The sequence below is a fragment of the Mustela nigripes genome, chromosome 3, assembly GCF_022355385.1.
Source record: "Mustela nigripes isolate SB6536 chromosome 3, MUSNIG.SB6536, whole genome shotgun sequence".
NCBI lineage: Eukaryota > Metazoa > Chordata > Mammalia > Carnivora > Mustelidae > Mustela > Mustela nigripes.
The window spans coordinates 38,052,403-38,075,158 of NC_081559.1; the positions used below are offsets into that span (position 1 = coordinate 38,052,403).

The 22,756-nt window shown below is 40.6% G+C and overlaps 1 protein-coding gene across 1 annotated transcript in view; it reads left to right on the forward strand.

The window, feature by feature from the left end:
* Positions 1-22,756, forward strand: part of SP100 (SP100 nuclear antigen) — an 88,204-nt gene that overhangs the window by 21,851 nt on the left and 43,597 nt on the right. The window contains exons 2-14 of the mRNA XM_059395480.1: positions 4,045-4,207; positions 5,563-5,731; positions 8,442-8,525; positions 10,268-10,330; positions 11,138-11,287; positions 12,749-12,832; positions 15,958-16,074; positions 16,809-16,889; positions 19,787-19,879; positions 21,019-21,143; positions 21,582-21,591; positions 21,630-21,686; positions 21,935-22,018. Of these exons, the coding sequence (XP_059251463.1) occupies positions 4,045-4,207; positions 5,563-5,731; positions 8,442-8,525; positions 10,268-10,330; positions 11,138-11,287; positions 12,749-12,832; positions 15,958-16,074; positions 16,809-16,889; positions 19,787-19,879; positions 21,019-21,143; positions 21,582-21,591; positions 21,630-21,686; positions 21,935-22,018 (1,280 nt within the window). The remainder of the gene's footprint in view (positions 1-4,044; positions 4,208-5,562; positions 5,732-8,441; positions 8,526-10,267; positions 10,331-11,137; positions 11,288-12,748; positions 12,833-15,957; positions 16,075-16,808; positions 16,890-19,786; positions 19,880-21,018; positions 21,144-21,581; positions 21,592-21,629; positions 21,687-21,934; positions 22,019-22,756) is intronic.

A 22,756-nucleotide genomic window follows, 5' to 3' on the forward strand; every position in this document is an offset into this window, starting at 1 on the left:
ATCTAACTGAGAAGGGTAGTCATGCCAGATTGCAGGGGTGTGGGACTTGGGGCAAGCAGACTAGACAGCCAGTGTTGGGACTGAGCTGCTCTAGTCAGGTGGCTCCATGCTTAGGCTGAGGGCGGGGAGACAGAAATAGTGTTTATTGGCAATTTGTCCCTGGAGAGGCATTTCTGTGAATGCTACCCCTCAGGGATGTGCTCCAAGAAGAGTGAATCACCTCCCCACTGCCTGCCCAGGGGACCCCCTCTTGTTGTACCATCTGTCCCAGGGTTGTTCCCCTGCCTTTACTCCAGGACCAGAGCAATGCCCTCAGGGCTCTATCTCACCATGCCCACCAACCTTTAAAATTCCAGTCTTCAAGCCCCACTGGTGGCAAGAATTCACGAAAATCAGCCCCTCTCATTTTCCCAGCCAGTGACTTTGGGAAGTGTTCTCCTTGTGCATAACTCTGTATGCTCCTCTCTCTCTCTCCCTCACCTTTCTCCACAACCAGGGCTCCCTTCCCTCTGCAGCACCTGTGATCTGTATCACTCCTCAGCCATGTTTCTGCACTTCCTACCTTCCTCAATGTGGCCTCTTCTCTCCCTCTCATCATGCAGTTTGTTCTGTCAGTCCTGAGGTTGATTTCTTGGGTATTCGGAATGATTTGATAATTATCTAGTTGTGTTTGAGGGACAAGATGAGCCTAGAGTCCTACTATGCCAGCATCTTAGTTCCCCCACAGACAAGCTCTGCTTTTTATTGGAGTATTTAGACCATTCACACTGAATGTAATTATTTATAAAATGCATCAATATCTAGCATGTTTGTTATTGTTCCTTAGTCCTTGCATTTGCTTTGTTTCTTTTTCTTTCTTTTTTCCTGCCTTGTCTGGTTTTAAGTTAGCATTTTATATGATCCTATCTTGTCTCTTCTATTAACATATCAATTGTACTTCTTTTCTTTCTTTCTTTTTTTTTAGTTTTCAAACTTCTATGAATTTAGAAATTAAAAAAAAATTTTTTTTAGTGTTCCAGAATTCATTGTTTATGCACCACACCCAGTGCTTCATGCAATATGTGCCCTCCATAATACCCACCACCAGGTTCACCCAACCTTCCACCCCCCTCCCCTCCAAACCCCTCAGTTTGTTTCGCAGAGTCTACAGTCTCTCATGTACTTCTTTTCAAATGTTTTTAGTGATTGCCTACAGATTTCAGTATAGTTTCCACCATTTCATCTATAGCACAGGTACCTTGTAACAGAGTATTCCCAATACCATTTCTAGTTAGGAATAAGTTTAATGAAAGATGTGTATGGCTTCTTTTTTTAATTCAATTTAGTTAACACATAGTTTATTATTAGTTTTGAGGTAAAATTTATTCATCAATTACATGTAACACCCAGTGTTCATTACATCAAGTGCCCTCCTTCATGCCCATCACCCAATTACCCCATCCCCCCATGACCTCCCCTCCAGCAACCTTGTTTGTTTCCTATAGTTAAGAGTTTCCTATGATTTGCCTCTTTCTGTTTCTGTCTTATATTATTTTTCCTTCCCTTCCCCTTTGTTCATCTGTTTTGTTTCTAAAATTCCCCAGCCTAGAGGTATATGACTTCTGTACTGAAAACTATGAACTCTTCTGGAAGGAAAACTAAATAAATGGAGAGCTATACAATGTTAAGAGCTATACAATGTTAACAGATTGGAGCTCCATATTATTATCAGTTATCACCAAATTTGTTTGAAGTTTCAATGTAAACTGAATAAAAATCCCAAAGGCTTTTCTTGTAGAAACTGACAAATTGATTTTAAGAGATATATGAGAAAAGCCAAGACAATTTTTCCCTAACTGACATCAAGACTTTCTATAAGCTATAGAGTCTGCAAGCCAATATGCTATTGGTATAAGGACAGACAAACAGATGAGTGGTACAAAATAGAAAATCCAGAAATAAACCCATGCTTACATTGTAAATTGCTTTTTTAATAGTTCCATTAACTTGTGGTAGGCAAAGATTTCTTAGTACATTAAAGTTATTAACCACAGAAGAAAAGAACTGATGGAATTGGCTTCCTCAAAATTAAAAATTTCTCCTCATCAAAACACATGGTTAAGTGAACCACAGACTGGAAGAAAATGTAATACATGAATTAAACGAAAACACTTCTCTCCATAATGTAAAACAAACTGCTACACATCAGTAAACAGTAAAAGGCAACCTGACAATATAAATGGGTCAAAAACTTGAACAGATACTTTACAAAAGGAGATTCATGAATTGCCAATAAACATATGAAAGCATGCTCAATGTCATGAGTCATTAAAGGAATAAAATTAAAACTGTATGAGATCCTACATCATACTCATGAGAATGGGCAAAATGAGAAAAACTATTTCTAATAGACTGCGAAAAACAGTTTGGCAGATTCTAAAGTGGCTAAGCATACTCATGCAATGATCTGCTCCTAATTATTTACCCAAGAGGAATGAAAACGTCATGCCATAAAAGGAAGTGTACAAGAACAGCGGCTTTATTCATACAAGTCCCAAACTGGATTCAATCTAAGTGTCCATCAACAGGAAAATAAATAAGCAGATTGTGGTAGGTCCACACAATGGAATACTTTCAGCTACAAAAAGGAACAAACTTCCATTCATCCAGCAGTATGGATGATGAGCAAATGTCAGGCATAAAGGAAACATGATGGATTATCCATGCATATGAAAGCCAGTAAGAGGCAAAATTCACACAAGTAATAGGTCAGCAGTGTTTGCCTTTGAGAGGCTGCCTGGCTCTAGGTGGTCAGCTGGTAGGGTGAGGGTTAGAGGTACACTATTCCGTTCTCCATTTTTAAAATAACATGTACATTTTCAGCACCCTGTCTCCCTTGTGATCTCTACTGCCTCTTCGGGGTTCTTCAGGGCATACCTGTTGTTTTTCTGACCTCTGAGAACACCCTTCACCTACAACAGTAATTATTAGCACTCTTCTGACCACTTTTGTCATTGAGATTTTCATTGAAATCTCTCTTGGGCTCATTGCCCCACAATTCTCTTTGTCATTGTGAATTTCTTTATTATCATTTTAGCAGGGCTTTTAATAAAAGAGAAGACAAATGCTTCTTTTCTATCTGCAGTCTTTGAACTGAAACATTTCTTTTGCAGGAATTTGACATAACGATGTGACATTATTATTCCCCGAGGCATACTAAGTGCTGGGAAGTCGCAATAATTCTCTTCTGGTTTGATAAAGAAAGCTTCTAAGTCTTTTTGTAATACAAGATGTTGATTAAAACATTATTATTAGAGCAATAAAATGATCAACTAAAAATTGGAATTAGAGACTGAGGTTTAAAATTACTTTCACAAGAAACATCAGTGATTTCTGAAATTCAGATGCCTGAAAAGATTCACTATATATAACAATAATCAGGATAGATTTATATTAACACAAAGTAGGACCAGATGTCCCAGGAGAAATGTTTGATATTCTTGTGATATTATAAATTTATACTGTTTCATATCACTATTAACCACATCTTATCCTTTATAAACTAATTTTATAATGTAGGATAGCATTTCTCTTAACAGCTATAGGGGGAGAACTGATTTTTATCTTTCTGATATTTTTTTTTCCTCTTAGTTGTTAAGTATTTTCAAGGTTAAACTTTTATCCCATTGCTTTCCTTTTTTCTAAAAGGAGTACAGTTTATTCCATTGCTTTTCATTCCTTTGTTCACTCCATCTCAATTTTGTTTAAATTTAATTTTTTTAATTACAAAAATATTTCAGATACGTGAAGGTATCTTTATAATGGCTTTGATCCACACAGATTGGAATAGACTTTTTCGGTCCCACACTTAAGTCTTTCTTAACCTTCATGCTTTCTTCATCATGTCTTTGCTTATTACTTCAATTCCATTTATTCTGTCTCTGCTCAGCCCTATTTACTTTATATGTTAGTTTTGCCCCGCTTATTGTTCATATAAATCTTACAGCCTCCACAAGCATCTTGGAATCTTCGTGACCATTTTCACATGGTATCCTTCCTTCCTAGGACATCCACGGAAGACCAGTACAATGATGACAGACTTGTCTATGAGACTCTATTCAAACACTTCAAAAGACACAAGGTGGAGATTTCAAATGCAATAAAAAAGCCATTTCCTTTCTTTGAGTGCCTCCGGGACCGTGAACTCATCAGCAATAAAATGTATGATGTAAGTGATGTTTATTATGTCACTCTTTGGTAAACTGGCCCCAAATGGAGTTATATTTTGATATCTTGGACCCAAACATCAGGCACAACTAACTGACTGAGGAGTCTCCTATGAGTGGGGACTTTTTCAAGTATTGTTGCAGGTGTTACCATAAGGTAAAAAGGAAAAGGAGAATCAGTTGTCACCAGGGATAATCCCGCTTCTCACCGAAGGAAAGGTGCTTTGTGCTGCCCCCTGGAGTTGGGCTGAATAGCATAGCAAATGGGCTGAACCTGAAACAGAGGTGCTCCATAGATATGTAATGCCTTGTAGGAACATGTAGAATATAGCATAAACTGAGAATTAAAGGTAATTTTAATAAATTTATGTAAAACTTAAGTGAGTTAATTTAATAAAATAATAATTGACAGATATCATTTCAGTGGGCATTAATTTGAGTGATTAGATCTGAGAACATTAAAATCTACAGGGAATTGATGTCCCATTAGGAAATTTGGGAATTGATGATTATTATTCTTTTGCTAGCAGTTTTCAGTTTTTAGGGCTTCTTTGTTTTGTTTCTTCTATTTCTTTTTCTTTTTTGTGGTATTTCTGGAGTCTTGGAATTTGGGTTTGATTTTATCAATAGGCATTGCTGGACATACAGAGATTCAAGTCTTCTCCTTGCCGTATGAATATACATTCTCTGTGGCCAAATTCACAAAAGGAGAGAACTGTCACATGGTTTCCTTGAGTTCTTCCAGGCCAAGTCCGTCATGGGGAAAGGGGAAAGGTCATCCCTGGAACAGGACAGCTGCTCTTAGTCTATTCCTAAAACATCTGGCCAGATTCCTAAAGGGCTACACATCATTTAGCTTTGAACCTACTGTTATTTTTCAAAACTGCTCTTACTTATATGTAATTTATTTATTTATTTATTATTTTTTTTTTTAAGATTTTATTTATTTGACAGAGAGAAATCACAAGTAGATGGAGAGGCAGGCAGAGAGAGAGAGAGGGAAGCAGGCTCCCCGCCGAGCAGAGAGCCCGATGCAGGACTCGATCCCAGGACCCTGAGATCATGACCTGAGCCGAAGGCAGTGGCTTAACCCACTGAGCCACCCAGGCGCCCACTTATATGTAATTTAATGTAGATGAAGGTGAAGAGAGATCTGTTTCACAAGGGAATGTTTTTAAGGAGGCAGGATTTACTTGTTTCACGTAGTATCTAAACAAATAAATAGAAATTCTAAAACTTTATGAGAAGATACATGTACAGGGAAATTGGAAAACATTACCCATGAAATCACTTTCTAGGGCTCTTCTGTAACTTGGAAGTCTGTATTTATATTTTCTCCATTTAATATTTTTTTAAGGATTGTCAAGATTCTTGTAGAAACCTGGTCCCTGTACCAAGAGTGGCGTATAATGTTCTCAATGAACTGGAGAAGACATTTGACCTGCCACTTCTGGAAGCATTGTTCAGTGAGGTCAACAGGCAAGAATACCCTAATTTAAATCACATTTACAAGAGCTTCGAATTTGGTAATTGGGTTTATTATCTACCTTTTGACACCCAGGGACACTTTTTTTTTTTTGGACAAATATATACTGAGCGCCTACAATGTTCCACAGGCAGTGCTGGGGCAAGGGGGATATAACAGTAGAGAAAGTACTAATTGTGAACCTTCTCAAAGCTATGGTATAATAACTATGGTACAACAACCACCTAGAGTATAGGTCTGCTTAACTAGGCATTTAGACTCACAGGACAATCAGAGCCAAAGTGGCTTCAGATTTACTCAGAAGGACAAATGATAGGAAACCCAGCATCCCCACAGGGCAGCATCAGTTGCTCCTCTTCTGTGGGACTCCTTGTGGAGACCCACACAGCGGTCCACCAAGGTAACTACTACTCCGTTGAGTGTCTGTGAATGTAGGCTGCACTCTGGCTTAGCAGCACCATGCCCATGTAACAGTGCTCAGTCATGTAACAGCACTATAGTCATAACATTCGGGAGCCCTACTAGGGACAAATCAAGTTGTAAGTGTCACCACTTTGAAGGAAGACCAAAGCCTGCTTTGTAGTCTGTAGATGGTCCCTCCCCATCCACATGCAATTTACCAATCGTTTTTATCTCTAAACTAGGGCTAAACTAGGTATTAACTAGGCCAATGTTGGCCTAGTAGAAGAAAACCCACCTTCTTCAGGTTTCCAAAGTAATGAGCCAGAAAGTTAACCCAAGGTCAAATTTACACTTAAGGAGAATTGGTTCTGTTAACTCTTTCTCCACAAGGGGTGAAACAAACATTATTCAAATAATCACAAAACTAAAGGCTTAATTCTCAATTTTTTTCCTGGGAAAACATGATTCTTATTTTATTTTAAAAATAACTTTATTTTAATTTATTTTAAGAACTGCAAGAGTTAAGAGAATGCTCTTTATATATCTATGCTTATAGATATATATATATTTTAACTTGACTGGGAAACTTTTTATTCCAACACAGTTTGGTGCCAGTGGAGTTCTCCAGATAAGGGATAAAAACACAAGAAGAATGTCGCTGTGTCCTGAAGAGGGTTGGCACTATGCAATCAAGCGTGGAGTGTGAAAGGACCTAGTGTGTCCTCATAGACAAATTCAATTTGTCTCAGAGAGTGAGAAGCAGAATGTGGAGCTGATTCATGAGAGATAAGTTTGAAGAAAATTTTAGAAAGTCAACCGTATAAAGCTAAGCAATTGAAAGGTTATTAGTAGGCAATAAAGAGATATCAACAGTTTTTATAAACAAGGAAAAAATTAAAAAGCATGTATAAAGCATGTGGTTTGTTAACTTGTGTCAGTAGTCACCCTATCTAATTAAAAACAAAATAATTTCAACAGCAGGTCAGTCCAGTTTGAAATGGAATAAAGGCAGTTGTCAATATGATATTGGTAACCAGCATGTCCTGGACCATGGGAACAGAGGGAATGGTGTATACTTGTATTGCCCATATCTCAGGGGCTCTGATTCTCTTCATGGACTGCAGGGACCCCCCCCTTTCCAGGATCAGTGTGCACATCACCTGTATGTGGAGCTCCCTGAGCTGGGGTGCTCTTCACCTACACTTGTTGCCACCCACCTGCCCCTGGGAGATGGCAGCAGTTGCCTTCCCCACATTGTTGTCCATGGGAGCTGTACATCAGCGACCCAAAGCCCAGAATCTGAGGGCTGTGGCCTGGGGTGCAGCACCCTCTCCTGCTGCTCAGTCCCACCTTCATCCCATGCTCAGAGCCCCCTGAGCCCCCGGGGAACCACCTACACGCACACAGACCCCCTACACCTTTCCCTTTGTTCTTCTTGAATCTTCCACCTGGTTTTGCCAGGGTGTGAGGCCAGGTCCTGAGATGACAAAGCATCCGTGGCTCCCACTGTTCCGTGCAACTCACACCTGCAGGTCCTGCCCCAGGAGGAGCTCCTGCCATGGGCCCTGGAGCAGCAGGTTCCCTGACTCTGTGGGGTCCCCTCCTCCCTGAACTCCCCACAGACATCCCCCCGACCTCCCTCCAGGCTTCCTAGTTTATTTTCTTCCTTCCATGTGTGCTGGGTCACCTACAGGCAGGGGTGCTGGCTGGTGTCCCTCCCTCCCGTGATTGGAGACCTCCCCAGGCCTGGGGAGGCCTGTGGGGAGATCCTCCAGTGCAGCTATCCGTGCTCCCTGCTCAGAGCTGCAGAGTGTCCTTCCTCTGTTCCTGGTATCTGAGCCCCTGGGAGGTCTGTCTTGTTCCTCCAGGTGTCCTCTGCTTTGTGTCTTTGGGAAGAGCTCACCCTCCGTGCCCCAGCTCTCCTCTTGTCTAGCAGCATCTTCAGAGCATCTTTTTCTTTCATACCTGTGGATCTCTCTGAGAGCCTAGCTCTTCCCCAGAGGATACCTATTTCTTCCTTTCAGTTTGAACAGTTCAGAAACACATTTCACTTCTATTATTTACTTTGATATATGCTTTTTCTGCCCATCCGCAAATTCTTTTATAAGAGTAACAGCATCATAATGTTTCCTTATATTGGAGTGGCTCCTTTCTGTGTGGGAAACATAGACTCTCTTGCTGGGAGTTCCCTTTCTACCCAGGGATGATGGGGGAGCTTTACAAGGAGGATCAGAGGCACTGAGCTTGAGTGACCTGAGGCTTGGGAGTTGTTAACTGTGTAATTTCGAGGTGTTGTTCCTTGTCTCTGATGGGATCCCTGTTGTCTCCTTCTGTCTCCCTGTCTTCAGCAATCCAAGAGAAAATTAATTACCAAGAAAGTGACGAAGAAGAGGTGGACAACAGTCCTCATACCCAACTGAGCATTGAACAAGGTGATTGTAACCTGATAAACACTGATTCTCATCAGCAAAGAAGAAAAGGAGAAAGGGAACTCAGCCCTGAGTCCTGGAGTGTATTTGGGGAATCAGGGAAGAAGTGTTAAGGACCAAGGAAAAGGCAGGGAGGGGTGTTTACATACGTGTCTAAGTAGAGGCCAAATCCTGGAGGAGTAGCTATGACAAGAGACCGTTGGGTCTATAACCGAGACAAAGGGACAGAATCTCAGTGTGAGAGTAAACCAGATTTAAGCAGATTCGCTATCAGGAAGTAATTGTGATTTTAAAAAGTCCCTGTAGGAAAAGATTGATGTGAAGCTGTAAAGGGGCCATGGTCAAAATAAAATGATGGCGGAAGGGCTGATTTCAATGTGGGGGATGTTGTTCAAGAGCCCAGAGAGTCAAGGGGAAAGCCAGTCACACAGAGAGAGAAAAGAGGAAGTGGTAAGAAGATTGAAGGGAGGGTGTGGGTACTTTGAGTGAGAGAAGGAGGGAACATTTATGGGGATGGTTGTAGGTTTAGTGGTCAGGCTACCATTGGAGGTTGGCATTGCTTATGTGCCCATTTTATAGATAAGGAAATTGAAATCCAGAGGCTGTGTTTTTTGTTGGCCTAGGGTCAGATGAGCAAGGGTGAACCCAGGCCTTCTGAACCCGGAGCCTGTGTGTGTGTGTGTGTGTGTGTGTGTGTGTGTGTGTGTGAATTCACGCACAGTAAAAATTCACATAACATAAAATTAACCATTTTAAAGTGTATGGTTAATGATATTTGGTGCATTCACAATATTGTGCAACCACCACCTCTGTCTGGTTGCAAAACATTCTGATCGCCTCAGAAGGGAACTCCATATCACTCCCTGTGCCCCTCTTGCCTAGCCTCTGGCTACTACTCATCTCATTTCTGTCTTTTTGGATTTACCTATTCCAGACATTACATGTAAATGGAATCATATCAACACGCCCTTCATGTCTGGCTTCTTTCACACAGCTCAGTATTTTCAGGGTTCATCTATGTTGTGGCATGAATGTGGTTCTTCGTTCCTTTTTCTTGGTGAAGAGCATTCCCTTGTATGATATATTCATCACATGTTGCTTATTCATTCTTCAGTTAATGATGGGTGGTTTCTACCTTCTGGCTGGGACAGAGCCTGCATTCTTAACCCTGTACTGCCACTCCGGTATTCTAATGGAAAAGACAGAAGCATGAGACAAAAGGGAAATATATGCAGAGAAAGATACAGAAAAAAGAATACCAAGAATGAAAGGAGGTAGAGGAGAATTGGACATGGAATCCTCAAGGAAAGGCCAATGAGAAAGACGGAACAGATGTGTAGAGGGAGGGTGTAGAGGAAGAGGAGGTGGGGATGAGTCAGCAGAGCTATGGAGGACCTGAGTAATTCCACTGGTCAGGGAAAGCTCTGGGAACAAAGGCAGTTTCACTATGGCCATGGGAGTCAGGATAAGCCATCACCAGTTACTCAAGTGCTTCGAATTGGACATGCAGTGAGGTGGTCTGGCTGAGACCCTTTTAGCCCGGGGCGCAGCTGACCCCATTCCTCTACTCTGCCAGTTGGGGTCTGACTGCAAGGGTTGCATGGGTTCTGTCAAGTCCACATAATCTCTGTATGGCTACCTGGAGGGGATCTTCAATTCTTGCTTTATAAAAAATGGAATTAGGAGAGAATGGCACAGAGAATACTTCAATTTCTGAAATGAACTTGCAATTTCTTCCCCCCTAGGAACTGGTGAAAACTGTTATCGAAGCCTGACCTCGTCGTGCCCCCAATCCTCGTCTGATCACGGTCTGTTCCTGTTGACTGTATTCTGACCCTTTGTGTTCTTGTCCCATTCTGGAATGTGCTGAGAGGTGGCGGGGGCCAGGAGGAGGGTGGTTGCAGGGGTGTGTGTGTGTGTTTAATCACTGATTGCCCAGAATTTCTTTCTTTACTTCTCAATTTCTATAAGGAAGTCCTGGGGTGTTTGCCCTAGGATTCATTCCTTACCTTCCCCTGTTCTGCTCTGCTGGCCACTGACCACTGGTCCCTGTGGACTTACTTGCTAGCCCCCTTTGTTGCTGGCTTCCTGCTGGGCTGCAGACATGGGACACTAACAAGGTATCAGAGAACAGGAGAAAGGAAGAAGCTGGATATTTCCCCATCACTGCCTTTGTCTACAAATCTGACAGTGACTGCATCTCATCCATGATGCCACTTCCCACCAAGCAGGCCAGCCATGGGCCACCTTCTTTTTTTTTTTTTTTTTTTTAATTTATTTGACAGACAGAGATCACAAGCAGGCAGAGAGGCAGGCAGAGAGAGAGGAAGGAAAGCAGGCTCCCCGCTGCAGGTGCCCCCCCATGGGCCACCTTCTATCCACCCAGTGACCCTGACCTCGGAGCACACCCTTGGTCCCTCCCACAGTGTCCTGTTAAGTATTCTTCTGGTCACTGCATTCTTCTATTTGGACTTCAATGTATATATCAATTGTATAACCAACCCCTGGATGGAATCCTCTGTGCTGCAAAACCTTAGAGTGATTTGTATTTTCTTGTTGGACCCTGATTGATGCAGAGGGCAAATAAAATATCTATGAATTAAAACATGGTTTAGGTACAGCCCCATCCGAAAATGGGCCCTTGGAGAACCTCTGCGAAGCAGAGCAGATAAATGGAAACAGAACAGATACAACCAGTGACAAAAATGATGCACAAGAAGTCCAACAAGCAAATGAGGAATATGCCCAAGAATCTGAGCCAGCAGGTAAGACTGATTGCCTGGGTTTGCATGATTGTAGAGGCCTAAGCAGTCCTTGTTGGTGGCAAAGAATGGAGTCATGCTGAACTTAAGGAAACATCTATTAACAAAGAAGGGAAGCTCATGCAGATACAGAGAAGGCAAGGATGCAGCTTGATATATTGATGGGAGGAAGGAAATTAGGAAGTGTTAGCTTTTGCAAGCTACTTATTTTTTACTGGATTAGAAGCTGGCATTGGGTGAGATCGGAATTGCCAACTTCTACAATTTTCCTGCTGATAAAAATGCTAAATGAACTAAATTGTACTGTTTAACTGAAAGAGCAATATTTGCCTACATGTAATGGAAAATATACAAAATATGTTCCGGGTGCTTTTAAATTTTCTCAGTGTTGGAATACTTCTTGTTGATAGAAAAGTTGCAGGCTAGGGGCTGAAAATGTATTCTGACTTTAAGATCTTCAAAAGCTACTAAGAAAATTAAAGGAGTACACAGACAAATAAAATACAAAGCAAAAGAAGAAATATGTGAGAGACGTGGGTACATGCTATAGAAATTTAAAGAGAAAAAAAGACTGTTTCTGGCTAAGGAGCAAGGCAGAGAAAATCAGGACATGCTATAGTAGTATCAGTTTGCATACAGCCTCAGCAGAAGAAACTGGATATTAAGTTTAAAGATACCCAAATTTGAAGAAAAAAGAAAAAGAAAACTTCACAGTATACATTAAGTGTTGGGGCCCAGGGCAAGCTGCCATTTAGGCATAAAGATTATTTTGAGTTAAAATAAAAATGTAGCAGATGCAGGAAAGGTGCTCTGCCTTCTCCATAACTGCCTCAATATATCCTGGAAAGGAGAGCCTATTCCAGGAAGAGAAATACTAACAGAGACTCCTCTTTACCTAAGAAAGAACTTACCTGTATAATAGAACAATGTTACATGTTTTTCCAAACATCTCCTTTGACTTTCTTGCTAATGACTTTTCTCCCCTATGTATCCTCAGGCCCCTATCCCTCTCCCAAGCTCAGATAAGCTTCATGTTGTCTCATGATGTTTGGAATCCCATGTCCATGTGGATTCCCCATATGTATGCCTATTAAATTAGGTTTTCCTAAATTAAAAAAGAAAATAAGAGAAACGGAGAAAAGAAAAAAAAAAAAGGGAAAGGAAAGGAGAGGAAAGGAAAAAGTTAGGAAGAATAAATGAAGAGACAAAGGGTGAAAAGTTAGTGCCCCAAGAAGGAAGAGAGACAGAAAGAAAAGTTCCAAGTAGTCAGGGAGAGCTTGATCACAGAATCACTGAAGCACCAGCACTTTCATGGGGTGAAGGTTAAGGTGACAAAATATTACAGACAAGCTGTAAAGAGAAACACGAGAAGAAAAGAGAAGTCAAGTGCGGTGTACCAAAATGCAAATAGGCAGAACAGGGAGGGCTCTGCAGGGTCTCAGCTGTGGTCTTTTTTATCCTCAGAGTCCTGTGAACAAGAACCCATCCAAGTGAATAACAGAGACACAAGAGAAGACACACCCATCCCATTGCCCTGTGATGGAAAAAGTAATTATCACTTATCTTACCAATTTTCTAATTCTATCTTTGTTTTTCTATGAGAGCAAAAGCTTTCCTTTGTTCTCTGATACTAACCACCTCCCTGACCCTAACAATATCCAAGACCCACAGCCTTGTGCACAGCCTCTGGCTACTTCTAAGTCATGTGAGATGCAAGGGGGAAAGAGAGCTGAGCTCTTTGATGAGGGCATGTCCCTGAGGAGAGAATACAGAGAGAGAAAATATTAAAAAAGTGAACCAAAGAACAGCAAATGACAAAGTACAGGAACAACATGGGCTTTAGATAAATTGACATAGAATCTAAACAGTACCATTCTGTGGAGTTGGTGAAAAGCAATGAGTTGCAACTTGCTTCTCAGAAGTTGTAACAGAAACATGGAAGCCATGCATGATACTGCAGATTTGCAAGTACAGAAGCTCTGCTCATGATACTGCAGATTTGCAAGTACAGAAGCTCTGCTCATGATACTGCAGATTTGCAAGTACAGAAGCTCTGGTGAAGGACTTTTAGAAAAAAAAGTGGCAACTGGAGGGACTTGGAGTAGGGAGACAGTGACATAGGAGGAGAACTTTGGTGATAACTGGAATGCTTGAGATGAGAAAAATGAATAGAAAGACAAAAATCAATATAGAAGAGGCATACAGAAAGACATACTAATAATTAAGGAACAGAGATCAAGTAGGAGAAAGTAGGAAATGTAACAGAGAATGGATAGACTGAAAAATCTGGTAGGGGAGAGCAGGGCTCGTTCTAGGATGAGGCAAGGAGGCTCCTAGGACACATGGAAAGAAAATCTTATTTTTGGTATTTTCTTGACCCCTTGGTACCTCTTCTGACTCACCCTAGAACCTGCTGGATCCTGGGAGATAGTGATAAAGAATGCTGAGAAAAAGAGTATGAATAGAGAAATAGACAGAGGGAAATTAATACCAGTAAATAGAAAAAATAGGGAGGAGGCCTAAAGGGAATGAGTTGAGGATAGGTTAAGGGACCATGAGTGAAAAAATGATAAGAGAGTGGACCAAATAAAGAGAGAGAAGACAAAAATGGAACATTGTTCCATTTGAAAAGATGATCACCAGAAAAAAGACGCAGAGGGCTCTTCCTAATACCACTGAGAAGACATCATTAAGGTATCTATAATTACCAAATGACCCTTTCACTCTCTCAGAGGAAAAATGGGCCTCTATCCAAGCATCTCATGTCTTCATGACTTCAGTCACCACCTGGGATCTGTGGATTCCTCCACACACCTGTGTAGCTCCAGACCTGTCTTCAAGATTCATTCCTTTAGGTGCCTGAAGACTTGTAATCAAAGATCTGAAAGTCATTTCTATTCAGAAGCTATATTAGTTACCTGTTGTTGTGTAAAAAACAGTCCTGAAATTCAGTGGATTAAAATAACCATTCCTTTATTTGCCATTTCTGTCAATTCCAACTTCAAAATATGTCCAAACTGCCCATTTCTCTCCATGTCCAGGATGCTTACACTAATTCAGATTCCTATCACTTCTCATTTCAAAGTTGAGGAACTTTCCTGCTGGCCTCCTCCCTCCTATCTTGCTCCCCTCAATCTGTTCTCCATACTTCAGCTCAATGAGCATTGCAGAAGTGCCAACCAGTTCATATGGCTTTCTCATTTAAACCTAGTGCCCTCTGTGATCCTCAGCATGAGGTCAACATAACTTGGTGTGGAGTGTTGAAAGGTACCTCCCATACAGTTGCATAATCTCCCCCTGACACTCTCTTCCACCACATTCCCACCATACCAAATTCTGCTTGTTTACTTGAATTGTCAAGCTCTCTCAATTATATCTCTGCCTTTGCACTGTATACGGTTTGGTAGATAGTCCCAAAGTTGAAAATACACACAGCTTGTGACTTGACAATTACATTCCTCAGCTGAAACCAATAGAAATGCACACTATGTTCAAAAAGAGAAAAGAAACACACAGAAAAGCAGTATTATTCATAATAGCCAAAATCTTGAAACAGCAAGATCCAATAACCCCCCCCAAAAAAAAGAATTTTTTATGGTTTTATTTTTTCATGGGTTATTTCCACAATGGAATACTATACAAAATAAATACAGATGATTCTTACAAACATAATGTTGAGAAAGGAAGCCAAATTGTCTCCCTGCCCCCACCAAATGACAGAGACAGAGAAAGAACAAATGAGGGAAGGGACATAATTCAATTTATACAAACACGTATATTTTGGAAGGGGCAAAATTAATCATAAGTAGTATTAAAAGTCAGGATGAGGGGCGCCTGGGTGGTTCAGTGGGTTAAAAGCCTCTGCCTTTGGCTCAGGTCATGATCCCAAGGTCCTGGGATCCAACCCTGCTGCGGACTCTCTGCTCCGCTGGGAGCCTGCTCCCTCCTCTCTCTCTGCCTGCCTCTCTGCCTACTTGTGATCTCTTGTCTGTCAAGTAAATAAATAAAAATCTTTAAAAAAAGAAAAAAAGTCGGGATGAGCATGTCGTTAACTTGAGCTACATGCTGGAGACAGTCAGTGGGAGGCATCACTAAGAGGCTCCCAGGGTATGCGTAATCTTCCATTTCTTGACCACAGTGACAGTTACCCAGATATACTTACTTTGTGATGATTCAAAATTTATGATTTGCCCGTTTTTTTCAATGCACATTTTACTGAGAATATAATTTTTATTTTTAAAAGAGCAAAAAGTGGGGCTCCTGGGTGGCTCAGTCACCCACCAAGCATCTGACTCTTGGTTTCAGCTCAGGTCATGATCTCGGGGATGTGAGACAGAGCCCCACGTTGGGCTCCACGCTCAGCACAGAGTTTGCCTGAGATGCTCTCTTCCTCTGCCCACACTAAAATAAATAAATAAATCTTTAAAACAGAAAAGCAAAAAATAATTCATCAAAAGATGAGAAGAGAAAATAAAAACAAACAAAAAAACCCCCCAAACCAGGGAGGCACAGAGAAAGGGACACAGTTAAGCAGCATGAAAGAAGGGGATGGAGGGACAGAGCTTCTCCCCTGCAGTGGATTTGCAGGGGGAAGGACTTATCGATAGTAGTGAACAGTGTGTACACTATTCAAATAAAATTTGAAATTCCTCTTTCATTACAATTTGATCTAGGCTCACCGCTATCCAACCATGGAATCCAAGTCAATTCCTGTTCTGTGCATCTGGTGGATATAAAGAAAGAAAAACCATTTTTCAGCTCGACACTTAACCAGGCATCTGACGTAATAGGTAAGGCTGACCTGAAAGAGTGTGTAATTTGAGTCACCAGTTCCAGGCAAGGAGCTGAGACTTGGCATCAGGGTCCATCGAAGCAGCCCAATTGACCTTGGATGGAGGCAAGAGGGGAGGAACCAGCATCATACACAGTGAGCTCCACAGGAGAAAACCCCAGTAATCAGAAAAAGACAGAAATAGTAGATTTAAGTACTAACGTATGGAAGACTATTTCTAAAGCGAAAGAAGAACGTATTGTGGTAGAAGTTGAAGAAAAGGAAAAAAACTTCAAAGAGCCAAGAAATTCATGAGAGGGAATGAAGAAGGAAACACATGCAGACAGAGAGAGTTATAGTGGGATACCACTGCCAGAAAAAGAGGCATAAGTCAGGGAAATAGGCAAAGCCAAGAAGAAAGTGGAGTAAATTGTGACTAAAAGATATAGGGAGCCCGAAGGTTGGGGGGGGGGAAGAGTAGGAGGTCACATGAGGGCAGGGGTAGGAGGTCACATGAAGGTGGGGGAAGAAGAGTGTTGGCTGGGGCGGGCAACGCTGCCCTCTGTGCATGAATTCCATCACTTTTAGTTTAGGACTGGAGCAACCTGCAGGTCAGATACATTCAAGCACAGTTTAGGGTGCCTTGAGTTAACTTAGCTTCTAGGTTTCCCTACTGGTCCTGTTGCTGAATTGTCTGCTATGTGGGCTCATTGGCCCCACCCTGAAGCTAAAAGGCTTTGCTCCTCTGTGCAGTGATCAGCAGTGACTCGGAAGAAACCAGTGATGAAGACAAGGCCCCAGAAGACTCCATGTCAACACTGGAAAGTGGACCTGGTAAGTAAGTGAGAAAGCAGGTTTTGGCTACAAGAAGCTGAATTAAGATCTACTGTTTGATGCACCTTATTCTGTGTCTATTCTGTATGATAGATTCAGTTTATCCCGGAATCCCAGTCTCTGCATTTATTTTACTCTCCCTTTTTGGGAAATGCAGGAAGATTAAAAAATCATTGTATATATAGTTTTTTAAGATGAGGCCTATTAATTGATAGGTCCTATTTTTCAATACAAGCACCCATGTATTGATTATATAGGAGAAAGGGGCTACCAAAATGATGAAATTTTTCTTTTTAACTAGCTAGTTTCTATGCTTATATGGTATTGGATTTTTACAGTGATTTTTGTAGGGAACAGAAAGCTAAATATTCCTTTATTAGAAGATCATATCATCATCTGAGCACAAACTGAATTGTGTCAAAAGACAACTCATTCAGCTAACCGGTGTTAGCAGAAAAAAGATTCAGATAGAGCACTCTGAAACCCAAAGTATTGTTTTTGAGAGTTCTCCAGCAAGTCATGGCATCGATAATGACTTTTCCAAGGACTTTTGCAAAAAATACCTTACTTTTTAATTTATAAAATTCTTAAGTACCTCAGACGTTGTAGAGAAAACACAATCACATCAGTGTTTAAAGGTCTTCTACAAAGTGCCATGGAGAATTAAAGGGACAGACAAGACAGCATCCTGGATTCTGCATTTTTGCTCTTTAAAATTGAAGCTGAAAATGATTTTCTAAATTATCAAAATGTTTCCTCAGTTTTGTGGGTAGCATGAGTGGTCCTAAAGTCTGCAGAGCTTTTGTGTACACATGGGTGACTTTTTTCCCCTTTCTACTTTCTTGACCCAGAAGTTATTAGAAACATGCCTAAACAGGGAAACATACTTGGAAAAGACCTAAAACAAGTAAAAATATTACCTGGTCCTGATGTTACCAAAGAACAATATTTTAAATGATACATCATTCTTATTACTTACTAGATCCATCAAAGTAAAATGTAAATTCACTTCAGGTTTTAAAGGGTACACATTTTAACTTCTGTCTTAGTATAGCAAACTGCTCTAAAAGGCAGTCCCAAATATGTCTAGGAGGCAGACACAAGAGATTATTTCTCAGCCTTGCAAATGCACTGGGTTGGGCGGGACCAGAAGAGGTTGTTGACAAAGGATTTCCAAGGTTAGAAACAGCAGAGATGAAGAAAGTGTGAAGTGACAGTGGAAGGGGTAAGAAGTAGAAGGGAGATAGTATGGGAAGAGCAAACAGGGCAAAGTTGCCCCTTGCCTCTGGGGACAGGGAATGGAGTGGGACTACCACTGAAGGCAGGTAGCTTAGAAGGACAGACCAGGGTGGCACTGTTGCAGACCACAATTTGCATGGGTTTTCTAGATTTTTCTAGCTTTTCTTATGAGGATATTTCCTGCTAGTATTTCAGTTTCTTGGTCACACGCTGAGACCCCTAAAAAGCCCTCTTCCTTTGTGCAGTGACCAATAATCTTGACTTATTAGAATCAAGTGAGAGAGGAGACTCCCAAGAAGCTCCCTGCTCACGACTTCAGATTACGCTGGGTAAGAGCATTAGGATTGCAGCCCTGGAGGACAAATACTCGGAGTCAAAATCCGGAGCTGTTTTTCTGATGAACCTTGTTTTGAGCATGCTCTATGTGCCTTGATTCTATAACTTCTAGGGACTATTTTCTGCATTTAATTTCTCTCACCCTGTTGGGAAGTAGAAGGAGGCAGGAAGGCACTATAGATTGTTGTTTAATTGCATGGGCCCATTTGACTGATGTATAGAAAATGTAGCAAAAATATGCTGGTAAAATGACAATCTTTTTTTCTATGCACTATCATGTATTAATGCAAAAGGGTTGCAATAATGTATCTATTCTCTACCAATATGCTTTATATTCTATTCAAAAGAGTAAGCATGGTGCACCTCTGTTTGTTGACAGTATTGTCTTCAGTTCCAAACTTTAAAAAGCCTTCAAAGAATAATTTGTGCTATTTAATTATTGATGGGAGAATGACTTCTGATCAGCTATTCTTAAACCCAAATTAGTTAACTATTGGCTCACATTGTGATTTTTTACAGGGCTTTTATAAATAAAGCTTCATTTTATTTTCATAAAAAACCTTAACAGGGAGATAGGGTAACCAGGTTATCCCTGCTTTATAGATAAGACAACTGTGGCTAGTAATGTTGAAGAGTCTTTCCAAAATTTACATGGAGAGCCAAAGGAGAGCCAAGCAGGAACCCAGCATTATATTCCAGGCCATCAGAACTGGATTCAGTTGAAGGAAAGAGAGAAAAATGATCATCAAAGGATTGTTATAATTGCAAGCCCATTGAGGTGTCACAGAATTTTTAAGATCGTTGCATACAAATAGTTGTTTCTTCCCTTTTACTTTATAGACCCCATGGATTTCAGAAAATTGCCTGTATCCAAAGAAAGAGTTTGGAAAGTAGATAAGGAAAACTTAAAACTCTTGGTGGTTACAAATGAACAGTGTTTTCTACAAAAGATCCATTCTAATTCTTTGTTATATCTTTCAAAGTAGAATATAAATTTGTTTTAATTTAGGGTGGTTTGTATTTTAACTTTAGTATTAATTAGTTGGCCTAATGGTTGGAACAAGCAAACCCAAAAAAGTCAAGGGCTCAAACCCAATAGAATTAATTTTTTTTTCTCAAGTAAACTTTCCAAGAAGTTTGAGATGGGGGGGTGTGGGACTCTGTTTCAAGTGGGCTTTAGGGAAGCAGCCAAGTGGGAAATCTGCCTTCTTTGATACCAGACTCCCAAGATGTCCTGGGGATATTCTTGCCATGGCTTTTTAACCATCTTGGTTCCTTTGTCATAAACTGAGACTTTCAAGAGACACTTGCTTCTTCCACAGCAAAAAGATTTGCTGAGTATTTGGAATCCAGTGAGGATGAGGGGCCCCCAAGAGCCTCGTGTTTCGTACTGAGAAGTGATACTGATGAGGAGGGTAAGTACTGACGTCACTGGACTCCCAGACACGAGGAATCTGAGTTCAGAGTTCTTGTTTCCTGGGCATTTAACTCCGAGCACACTCCACAGCCTAGGATCCTATTCTCTGCATTTATCACATCTGGCCATTCTGAAAAGTGCAAAGAGAGAAATCATTATAAATTCAGGTTTAACAAGATGGCTCTAGTTGAATGGTAGTGTCATTTTTACGACATGCTCTCAGATTTATTGACCCCAAAGTATTGAATTATGTAGTGATTTCCACCCCTGCCCACTCTGATTTTCTAGAGAACAGAGAAAATGGGTATCTGCTGTTGCTTGATTTTGTCGCACACATGTTCAAAAATCAGTAGATTCTGATCATAGACTCTGATTATTGGCAGAAAGAAAAGCTTCTGGTTATGATCATCAAATTTAATTTATACCTTTTGACAGTTGACCCCAATATGACATTGGTCTATACAATATTTGAAAATATCTTCACTAGTAAGATATCCTTTTATGTTTATGACAACTTTAAAGGTAGCCAGATAACTGTTACTGTCTCCACTCCACAGGTGAGGAAACTCTGGCACATAAACATTTAAGGATCTTCACACATCTTGTGTGGAAAGTTACTAGAAGAGACAAAACAGCCTGGACTCTTAGCAAACATCCATAGTATTTTATTCAAAACCTTTGAAGCCAGGCAGAAAATAGAGAGACCATGTGGTTTATATCCTATATATTACCCCCCAGCCACCACCAAAAATCCAACAGGGTCTGGGACAGAATCCCATTCTCAAATATACTATATTGATATTCCTGCAACAAATTGTGTGATTTCACACCAAGTGTGAGAAATAAAGTTTTTACATGGAGTCATGTCAGCTCAAGTCCAGATTTGCTGCCAAAGTAGTTAGCTGAAAACCCATTGGAAAAATATGGATTTTCAAAACTTCTTTGATTTTGCAGTTGGGGCCAAAGGATTATGGTTCTCTGTTCCATTTAGTAGTGATCTTTCTCCTTTCTATGGGAAGAGACAGAAATGATCATCATAGTGTCTTTCTAGTCCAAATCATATCTACAGCGTGAGTAGTCATAAGGTTTACAACTCTTAGTTGTAGATTACTGGTTGTGTTTTCCTTTACTTTTTAGATCCTGTGGATATTGGAAACAAATCTCTTTGGGGGATACCCAAGAGGAAAGATGTAAGAGCAATTAAAAATCTTGATGTAACAGATATCTTTCTTTTTTTTTTTTTAAAGATTTTTTATTTATTTATTTGTCAGAGAGAGAGAGAGAGAGCGAGCACAGGCAGACAGAGTGGAAGGCAGAGTCAGAGGGAGAAGCAGGCTCCCTGCAGAGCAAGGAGCCCGATGTGGGACTCGATCCCAGGACGCTGGGATCATGACCTGAGCCGAAGGCAGCTGCTTAACCAACTGAGCCACCCAGGCGTCCCACAGATATCTTTCTTTACTACAAAAACTTTGTTCAAAAAATTTTGTTATATCCCCTAAAATAAAAAAATTAATTTGTTGGTAATTTAAAGGATTCACATTATACATTTTGAATTGGGTGGGCTGGACTAATTGATACAACATGTAGGCCTCAAAAAGTTCAGTGGTACAAGTGCAATATAAGTATATTCTTTACTTGCTTAAATAGGATAAAGTAACTCTGGGAGTGGAGGGCTGTTCTGTTCTGTATGATTATTGAAGACTCCAACTGGTAAAGGCCTTGACATCTTGAAAACGTTGTTTCCACAGACTCCCTGGATAACCAAGGGAACTGGAAGAGGAAGTGTGTTGCAACAAGTGGAGAGGGTAAGACATGATGAAAAAAGGGAGTGCCTTCCGTGGCAACGTTGTCCCCCAGCCAAGCCCTGGGGGTGGTTCCTGGAGCAACCTTGACCAACAAGTCAGATGGAGCTACAAGGTAGCCTGGTAGTAGGAATATTCCTGCTTCTCCTACATGAACTTCCTTTTCTAATTTTCCTTTTAAAGAATTTGGTGCCAGATTGGTTCCTAGGGCACAGACTGAGACTGCTAAGGAATTTTGTTTCTTTCTGCAGGGATCAGCAGTGCTAACTATTCAGAATTAAGTGATACAGAAGAACCTCAGGAATCTTCTAGCTCAGTCCTAAGAAGTGGGTCAGGTAAAGAAGATTAGGATGCCAAGCCTTGGTCTGCAGAATGTCAGGAATTAAAAGCTACTGTTTCCTGATGCATTTTATTCTGAGCACCTTGAAGACCTGTATCCAGTTAATCCTGAGAACTCCTTTTCAGCATTTTAGAAACTAGGAGACAGGAAATTATTATAAATTCATGTTTAACAGGCTGAATAAATGTATGTAATTATATACTGCTGTTGTGGAAGAAATGAATAGCAAAACGGTGGTATCTTTTTAATACCTACAGTCATGCCTACTACCACTAAGATCTTAGATTTCTATAGTCATATATTGATTGGTACTAATGTCATTTGTAATTGTAAAATTCTCAAAAGATGACTGGTCTGCTATGTAATTAGAGATAGAAATAAAAGCTTCAGATCCACAACTTTCAAACTTTAGTATAGTTCTTGACAGATGTCCGCCACATTGTAACTTGATTATATTGTGTTATTTTAAAGTACTTTGGCAAATAAGATCTTACTTTGTCATCACAATATCCTCAGGACTTAGGCAGGCTGATTTCTGTTATCCCTGCCTAAGGGATGAGGAAATAGACATTTGACCAAATTGCCCAATTTGACCAAAGGTCAAAAAGTATGACTGCTGTATTAACAGGCAGGAATATAAGAGCTGTATCCAGTGATCAAAGTCCAAAAAGGAGGTATAAGGGACCTGCGATATAATATCAGCAGACTATATCAGTGCCTGATGCAAGAAAAC